This window comes from Myxocyprinus asiaticus, chromosome 11, assembly GCF_019703515.2.
Source record: "Myxocyprinus asiaticus isolate MX2 ecotype Aquarium Trade chromosome 11, UBuf_Myxa_2, whole genome shotgun sequence".
Taxonomy (NCBI): Eukaryota; Metazoa; Chordata; class Actinopteri; order Cypriniformes; family Catostomidae; genus Myxocyprinus; species Myxocyprinus asiaticus.
The window spans coordinates 23,483,561-23,493,409 of record NC_059354.1 but is presented as its reverse complement, the minus strand read 5'-3'; the positions used below and the strand labels follow the sequence as shown (position 1 = coordinate 23,493,409).

General features: G+C 38.3%; 1 protein-coding gene across 1 annotated transcript in view; it reads right to left on the bottom strand.

Annotated features, from left to right (window-relative positions):
• Positions 1-889: 889 nt before the first annotated feature.
• The window catches only part of LOC127448308 (integrin beta-5-like), a 57,966-nt gene continuing 49,006 nt past the window's right edge, over positions 890-9,849 (bottom strand). The window contains exons 11-15 of the mRNA XM_051710748.1: positions 8,639-8,861; positions 7,658-7,758; positions 5,506-5,625; positions 4,433-4,599; positions 890-3,877 (exon numbers count right to left, since the gene is read on the bottom strand). Of these exons, the coding sequence (XP_051566708.1) occupies positions 3,782-3,877; positions 4,433-4,599; positions 5,506-5,625; positions 7,658-7,758; positions 8,639-8,861 (707 nt within the window). The 3' untranslated portion in view covers positions 890-3,781. The remainder of the gene's footprint in view (positions 3,878-4,432; positions 4,600-5,505; positions 5,626-7,657; positions 7,759-8,638; positions 8,862-9,849) is intronic.

The window sequence follows — 9,849 nt, the reverse complement described above, 5'->3', positions numbered from 1 at the left end:
ACTTAAAAGACGGAAAAAAGAGACATTTTACAAGAGCACAGAAAATAATTTAGTTTCACTAATTCCCGTAAAAAGGGTACAGTAACAGGGTGATGAGATTCATAGAAAAGCCTCAAACCAACCTGACATTCAATCAAATTTGTTTGAAAGGTATATTTAATATAAATATGAAATGAATATTTAAATAAATAAATATCAATATTTAAAATGTAATATATTTAAATATATATTCAAATAAAATTTAATTCAGCTCTGTTTTAGCTAAATTAACTAGGCCTTCAAACATCAATACAAATAGTGAGATTTACCTTCAAAACCTACACACGAGAACATTCTGTCCCCAGAGGATGACCTATATCATGTTAATAAAGATGAAAATGACTGACACTTCTTAATAAAAAGTTTAATATATATGATATCCCATCATTGTGAAACATCTTGAACAATGTCAAAAAATTAAACTAGCACATATTACCTTAAAGTGCTTCTTTGCCTCAGGCCTTCAAAGGCACAGCTGTTGCTGTTCAACTCCTAATGGTTTAACGAAAACATCATAGTCCTGCTAGTGAGCACCTAACATGCAAACCTACTTTCCTTTTCTGTGTTTTGTCCTTACCCTGTGTGGATGACTTCACTTCTGTCTAAATATTCTGGCTGCTCATACTGCCTCATGGCTCTGGAGGAAAGGAATATTTTGTTCATCGAACTCTGGGAACAAATGTGATTTATGATCAAACCACAGGGTTGAGATGCAAGCGGGGAACAACCAGTAAAGCTGCACACACACATATTTGTATTTCTACATGCAACCCGAAGTCTCGACTCAAAATGCCAGCAATGGCTGTGCTGTGCTGCGAGACAGCATGGAAATGATGGCAGTCTGACCACATGGTGGTTACTCTTTATTTGCAGAAGGATTTAAATTTACAGTGTTAACTTTTATAGCAAACATGGCTTCTGCAGGCACAGAAATTGAAAAAAACAAAAAAACAAACAAACAAACAAAAAACTGTGTAAAACTGTCATTTATCTCTTGATTTGATAGTAGGACCAGACCTGTAGGACTTTATATTTTTATTATTTGGACTGATAGACCACCCAACAGACCTTGCAAAATGTTCTTCAAGTTGCCCTGAGGACACAGTCTTGTGTTCACAGTAAAGCAGTGCTAAAATTGCACACACACACACACACATTTCTTTGCATCAAAGTGATATTTTATTTTGTATTTATTTTTATACTGTATTTAAAAGATCCATTCACAAGTTATTTATTTATTTTAATTTGAATTTTTTTATTGTTTGAAAAAAAAAGAAAAAGTAATTGGGCTGTGACGCCTGTATAGGTTTTTAACTGGGTCCAGAGGGCAAACTCACATTCCCCATCACAAACACAGCTGCTCTTTGTAAGCTGAAACTGAGGACCTTCACCTCAGGACACACCGATGCCTGATTTACACTCTCAGCCTTCAGTCCTCTCCCACCCTCAATGCAGGTGAACACCCCTTGTACACACACATGACAGTCACACCTCCTTTGAACCTCGTAAAAGCGTTCACTGCCCATTTTATCCGACTTCTTATTAGTCACTGGGGAATATGACAAATAAACGGTAAAAATCACACATTAGGCCATTAAAACCATCGTCCCCTCCAGGTGTACGGCCCTCTTAGATCAAGGGCTTCTGACACCCTGCTTCAGTATGAAGCCAGATTTTCCCATCAACCCACCGAAAGGTGGTTGTGGCATTTTCTGCTGTGCTGGAATGCTTTGTTTAGCAAAAAAGCAAAAAAGTTTTGTGCTCCAAGACTTTAAAATGCTGTGAGTGTACTTTAATAATACATCTTCTGTATTTTTAAGTGGATGTAAACAAGGCACATTTTTAAGTCTGTTTGAAATGTTACACCCTTCTAACTAGCAGTTAGCGACTAGTGTCTAATTTTTTACTGAGTCCATGTCCCTATGGTACGGGTATAGAACACAAATTAAACTTCTATCAACACCTTAAAGGAATTTTCCGGGCTCAATACACATGTAGCTCAATCGACAGCATTTGTGGCATAATATTGATTACCACAAAAATTTATTTTGACTTGCCCCTGGGTTACAGTGAGGCACTTACAATGGAAGTGAATGGAGGCTAATTTTTTAACATAAAAATACTCACTTTTTCAAAAGTATAGCCACAAGACATCAACAATATGTGTATTAACATGATTTTAGTGTGACAAAATCACTTACTAAACTTTTCTGTATAAAGTTATAGCTAATTTTACAACTTCGTCGCCATGATGATGTCAACAAACCCTAAAATGACAGTAAAAATGACAATTTAAACAATTTTACAGCTCAAATATTACATGAGTATTAACAGAAGAATTAATGTAAGTGCTTTTATAAAATTAAAGCTTCACATTTCTATTAAAGAAAAGGAGGGACGAGTCGAAATAAATTTTTGTGGTAATCAACATTATGCCACAAATGCTGTCGATTGAGCTTAACTTGTATTGAGCCCGGAACATTCCTTTCAAGGGGGTCGCACATGGTGGATGTCCGATATGGCGTGTTCTAAAATTCGAAACAACTGTTTTCAATGAAGGTACCCACACCGCCGCCGCAGCTCGCCGTCTGTTGGCGGCACCCAGCTACGACTCTGGAGGCTGCTCAAAACACAGGCACGTCGATGCGGTTCAGGTGGCAGACATTACACACAAAAGTTTCCAACATTTTCCCTTCTTCAAGAATGAACAAGGCTAGAGTAAATAATCGATGTCATTTGATAATGATTTGGGTCAAATTTAATGGAAAATATGCGAGTTGTGCTCCGTGGCGTGGCAGTAATTTGAGCAGCCTCCGGAGATGTAGCTGGGCGCTGCCGACAGACGCCGAGCGGCAGTGAGCTTACCTTCATTGAAAACAGCTGTTTCGAATTTTAGAACGCGCCATGTCGCCCGCCAGACGCGTCCAGTGTGCGACCCCCTTTAAAGTGGCTCTAGGTATGATTGTTTAGAAAGAAATGAGACACTCTCAAATTATCAGCAGGCAGTGTTATTGTATCAAACTGTACAATTATAAATCAAGAAAACGTGCAAACATGTGGCAATATCTGCATACACAAAAGACTAGCATTCTAGTGTGGAATTTTTTTTTTTACTTTATAAACCTTAACCTAATACCCAATGTGCAAAACAAGAGTTAAGAAAATTATTGCTCTGGTTTGGTTAGTACCCTCTCCATCAAAGAGTTGATGTATAATTGCAAACTTTGTGGCACCTGGCTACCATACATGCAGTAAATAAGTTGAATTAATTTAAAATGTGTAATGGTTGGGAAAGGCACACTGTTAAAAATATACATACACTTGAAAAAGTCTCTGTTTCTACAACACAATGCACAGTGAATCCATCGTAATGTGGAGGAGGTATGGTTAGAACTGAAGAAAATTAGTAATGTAATTCAAGCAAGCTGTCCATGGCGTATAAGCGTCCAACGGCAAATGTTTCTAGTAGAAGACAGAAAAGCTTCTCCAACTAGTTCAGCTCATCCTGCGCCAGTCCTCTTCTTAAATCCACCAGGTGTCCTAGTGCTGCTAAGCAATGAACTTTACTGAAATGCATAATGATCAGTTACAATCCTAAAAAACACCCACAAAAAAGGAGGCTGCACTGCATAAAGGCAACAAAATGTGCACAAACAAAATGGCCATCTCGGTTCACCATTGTAATGCAATAGTGCACAACTGGACAGGACCTGCCATGTCCCCAAGTCCAACTGCTGGTTAATCAGTGGACTCCTCCATTGCATGATTTGGTATGCATATGGAAAACTGTCTCCATTGGGTGAAAGGGGATGGACTGCTTATAAACAGGATTAGATGCCTAAGAGGAAGACAAGGGGGAGAGACACACACAGAGGGGAAAATAGGTCAGACGGGATCATTGAAATGCACATGGTTACAAGGGTAGAGCGAGCAGAGCCTTTGAACACAAGCTTTGGAATGATCATCATGACTGATTTGTACTCCCAGCTGACTGATGCATTCCAAAAGGCCTTATGGTTTCAATCAAAGCCTAGTTGTTTTTGTCCTATTGATTACTTAAAGTTGCCAGTATATAATTTTTACAAACAGTGCTATATGTATGCATTCCTGTAGCTTTGTCATAATATATATACAATAATAATATGTACCTAGAAAGTTACAAATAATATTCCAAATGTTATATTTAATTGTTTCATAAATTTGTAAGTGGAATGCAATACAAGATCTCTGAATTACACATGGAAAAACATCATGAGCAAGTTTTGAAGTTCTGAAAATATTCTCAAGTATATTTCACGGCATTTTCCACGTATACTAAGTTACAAATAGGGCCTGAAACTCAAGGCCTGAGACTAGGGCCTGAAAAAAGTTAGATGTTGGTGGATATCCTCACCATCTCATATCGTGCCCGCGAACGTGCACTTTGGAAACGGGCAAACTCACGGCGGTCATGGATGGTGATAACCAGTTTCCAGAGGGCTAACAGAACAATACCCATCAACAGGATGCTGCCAACAACTGCCAGGAGTACCGTCATGGCATTAGGGGCAACAGCACACTCTGTAAACATACACAAAATGCATAAATGTTTGCCATGATGCTTAAAGGGATTGTTCACCCAAAAAAGAAAATTCTCTCATCATTTACTCACCCTCATGCCAACCCAGATGTGTATGACTTTCTTTCATCTGCAAAACACAAAGATTTTTAAAAGAATACTTCTGCTCATGCAAGTGAATGGTGACCAAAACTTTGAAGGTTCAAAAGGCAGTCTAAAAGCAATCCATACGACTCCAGTGGTTAAACTGATGTCTTCTGAAGTGATATGATAGGTGAGGGTGAGAAACAGGTCAATATTTAAGTCCTTTCTAAACTGTAAATCTACACTGTTCTTTCACTTGCGCAATCTGGTGTGGAAGAGACTTTCACTTTCACATTCAACCACCTACTGCTTGGGTCTGGTCAAAAGTGAAGATTGATAGAAAAAAAGTACTTAAATATTGATCTTTTTCTCACCCACACCTATCATATCACTTCAGAAGACATCAATTTAACCACTGGAGTTTATGGATTACTTTTATGCCTCCTTTATGTCATTTTTGGACCTTCTGAGTTCTGCTCACCATTCACTTACATTGTTTGGAACAACAGAGCAGAGATATTCTTCTAAAAATCTTTTGTTCTGCAGAAGAAAGAAATTCATACTCATCTGGGATGGGATGAGGGTGAGTAAATGTTGAGAGAATTTTCATTTTTGGGTGAACTATCACTTTAAATAGGGATTTAACTTTGGAAACAACATTTACCCTTGTTTGCACCAAATCTAAAGGAAGAAATGGCAATATAAAGATGCAACTTCTTATACTTTGCTAGTTTCTTACCTTACACTTTCCAAGCAGGAGTGTGCTTAAAATTAATTCTAATGCAGTGTTTAAAAAAAGTAGTTGTAAAACGCAAAACACTGACCTGGATCTTTAAGAGCGGTTAGGACCGACTGACCGTTGGCATGTTCAGAGTATGTGAACTTCATCACACAGTCATTCTCTGTCTTATAGATGCACTGAACAGTGTTAGGATGATCTGTTTCTAAAAAAAAAAAAAAGACAGTGAGAGGAAAGGAGCGGATTGAAAGGGCAGTCTAGTAAAAATAAAACAACTGGACAAACTGTGGCTGAGACACAAGAGGGAGAGAGAGAAAAACACTGAGCCAACAGCACAATCCTAAGATTATTATTGGACCACAGCTTTCATTCCTCAGCAAGGACACCGATTATCAAGAACACTTGGATGTTATCGTAATTAAAATCCCCTAAAGACTAGGAAGTCTCTCCCTTCCTTACAGTCCATTTAACTATGGACCCACTTTGTCTAGAAGGGCTAAAACTTTCTGGAATGTAAATGTGGAGTCCATTAAGGAAGTCAGCTGACTGAAACAGCAGAGAAATGTTGTGAAACATCAAATCCATGATGACTTCTTTTACAATTAGTGCTGACACAGAAAGGCTTTTAAAGAGTTCACAAGCATCCTGAATGTTTCACTACAGCATCTCAGCCATACAAAAAAAGCCCCATACTGCTCCAAAATAATGACTCATTCATACATGCATTCCTAGATGAACATAAAGTACCTCCTGTAATGAAAAAAACTGTTATAAAACTCCCAGAGAAGTTTATTGATAGCTTTCAATCTCTCACAAAACCTACATGAATTATTATAAATTAAAGATTCACAGATAGCCAACCAACAAAAAACATTCTTTCATTTCAGAGACATACTGTACATGTAAAGTATGTGCATTTTTTGTGAGATGGGCGTGGCCGAGTGACATCTGTGGAGAGCGGGGCTGGGAGAGGAAGAACGGTAAGGATGGACACCTGTGGGAAATCACCTCTAACAGCTGTTTTGTGTTGCAGTGAAAGCTGGAGAGGGATAAAAGACCTCGCTCTCCACAGACGTCGCTCGGCCACGCACACCTCACCACAGCATTATACAGTGGTATTTGGATACTAGTCACAATGCCTAAATGTCATTGCATAGGATTGTGTTGTGCTATCAATCTTTAATGTGAATGCCACCTGGCATTATATTTTGTTAAACAATACAAGGACACTAAATATAATGGAAGTAATGCGAGAATAGTAGGGTTGTTGTAAAAAGAGAGCAGTAAGTATTGGCTTTCACAGTGGCTCTGCTGAGACGTCCAGGCTCACATTCTAGATAATAACATAAACAGAGCTGGCCATGAAACACCACAAACTGTGCTTCACCCTGCTGCTAATAACACACTCATGACCTGGAAGCACAAACTCTGGAGCACAACCACTGAGTCCTGGCATGCAGGAAAACAGACTAGCTTTAAACCTTTTAATGCAAGTTGCAAATTTTTTTTTTTTATTATTGAAACCAAGTCAAAACATTCCCTCTTGATTACAGTGCCCATGTAGAAAGTGCATGCTAAAGGGAGCATGTATTTACATGAGCAGAAGTAGATCTGAAGGAGAATGGCTGGGAATCTGCTATAAAGATTATTTATGACATTTCCTTGTAGCTGAAGTTTCATTCTCCAGCCACTGCAGTGGGCAACTGTGTTTATCCAGCAGAACTGACTGCTGAAATGAAACACAGTGCAGGAAAAACACTTAGTTTCACATTTTTAAGAGGACAAGGAATTGATGCATTGTGCTGTAGCATGCACATTTTGGGTGTCAAGTTCCACTTTATTGAGAAAAGCAGTTTTAAAACAATCAAATGCACTTCATAGGTCTAAAAGTCTTATTCACTGTACCTTTCAAATCTAATCTGAACCTTAAGTATGTGTTTTATTCAAACCTTATTTTAAATAGGAATTTAAAATAAATAAATAAAAATATAACACTTAACTCTGATCTTGTATTTAACACCAGTCGGTCACCATATATTATACTGAATGAAAGGTTAGAACATTACTTAATAATCATGTAAAGAATTTAATAAAAATGTTGTGAATCGCTATTCAAACCAATTCAATATTGGGTCTTATACAGAAAACAGAGCAGTATTTGCTATTTGTCTATGAGTAAAGAGTCTCTGCCACAAAACACTGACCAAACACTCAAAAGTCAAATAGTGTGTACTCACTAAGGGTTTCCACGGTGATGATCTCATCCTTGCACATGCGTTGGCAGGTCTGGTTGTCGGCGAGTCTCCCCGTATTGAAGAGACGACACTCGATGCATTCCCTGAGGAGAGACATTCAGTACAATCATTCAAACAGTATCATAATACTGAACAGACTGATAGAGTTGAGTATAAATACAGGTCAATGCCAGAGCAAAGATATGTCAGACAGTTCAAACCCTGTTATCAGCTTTGATGAAAGTCTAAATGAAGACCATAATTGGGTGTACGTAGTGCGAGTATATCCAAACTGTTAAAGATTCTTTCATTTGACCAGAATCAATAAGATTTAAAAAGGAAAGGTTATGACCAGGGTCCAAAAGAAACTGTAAATGTGAAAAAATGTGCTTTAGCGGGTAAATAAAATGTATTAGGATTAATAACTTTAATATGAAAGATACACAAAACTTCTACTAATGAAAACATCTGCTGCGTGTATTCTGTGACTTTTATCTCAGTGGTAAAATGTATCATCACAAATTGATCTAGGATACCTAGATTTTTTTTCTCTCTCTCTCCTAAACTCCATTTGATGACACGTAAAATATTTCTCATAACCTTTCAGTGATGTTGTAGATCTTTCTGATCATTTACAACCACTTTAAAAACTTGTCAAAATAACCCAATTTTAGCTGCCAAAATGAAAATACGAGGAACAAAATCATGATGTGCCTTCACATTTTTGAGATGTGTGAAGTGATGGTGCATGTATGATGGTGTGAGTTTGTTTCAATTATTAACTGAAAAATTCCAATTACATAGGGACAACAGTATATTTTTAAATTATAATAATGAGTGTACAGTTTCATGGAAGGTAAGAAATATTAATGGTGTTAATTCTGGACACTGGCTATAATTTTACATACATACATATATTGTGTTTTTCAACATGACAAAATAAGTTAGCTATATTAGTTATATATTAGTTTTGGCATCTCATACCTCTTTGTTCCACAGGCGTCTGGGCAGGTGGGACATTTCTCGCATGTGTGCCCAAATGCCCCTGGCTCTGTGCACTGACATCGTCCACACACACAGTTGCCCCGCCCGCTACAGATCTTGCCATCATCTGACACACAGGAAGCTGTCTCTGTAGAGCAATTACAGTTGTCTCCAATATAACCAGCATGACATTTACACTCACCGCAATGGCATTCCCCGTGACCTGAGGGAAAAATAAGAGGGGGAGAGAATAAATTTTATCTAACTTTTATCTAACATTTTTTACGCTTTATTTTGTGTCAAATGGCTGGTTTGTGCAGTGCTTGAATGTACAAAAATCTTTCTACATTAACAGCAAGTTCAAATCTGGCATGGGCAAGAGATATAAACACAAAGACCTCTCAGTGAAAGCCTTTGCAAATATACACACATCATACACCAATCAGCCACAACATTAAAACCACCTGCCTAATGCTGTGTAGGTCCCCCTCGTGCCACCAAAACAGCGCCAACCCGCATCTCAGAATAGCATTCTGAGATGCTATTCTTCTCACCAAAATTGTACAGAGCAGTTATCTGAGTTACCGTAGACTTTGTCAGTTCGAACCAGTCTGGCCATTCTCCTCTGACCTCTCTCATCAACAAGGCATTTCTATCCACAGAACTGTCGCTCACTGGATGTTTTTTATTTTTGGCACCATTCGGAGTAAACTCTAGAGACTGTTGTGTGTGAAAATCCCAGGAAATCAGCAGTTACAGAAATACTCAAATCAGCCCGTCTGGCACCAACAATTATCCATTCGATTATCTAATCAGCCAATCATGTGGCAGCAGTGCATAAAATCATGCAGATATGGGTCAGGAGCTTCAGTTAATGTTCACATCAACCATCCGAATGGGGAGAAAATGTGATCTCAGTGATTTGGACCATGGCATGATTGTTGGTGCCAGATGGGCTGGTTTGAGTATTTCTGTAACTGCTGGTCTCCTGGAATTTTCATGCACAACAGTCTCTAGAATTTACTCAGAATGGCGCCAAAAACAAAAAACATCCAGTGAGCGACAGTTCTGTGGATAGAAATGCCTTACTGATGAGAGAGGTGAACAGAGAATGGCCAGACTGGTTCGAACTGACAAAGTCTACGGTAACTCAGATAACCGCTCTGTACAATTGTGATGAGAAGAATATCATCTCAGAATGCTATTCTGAG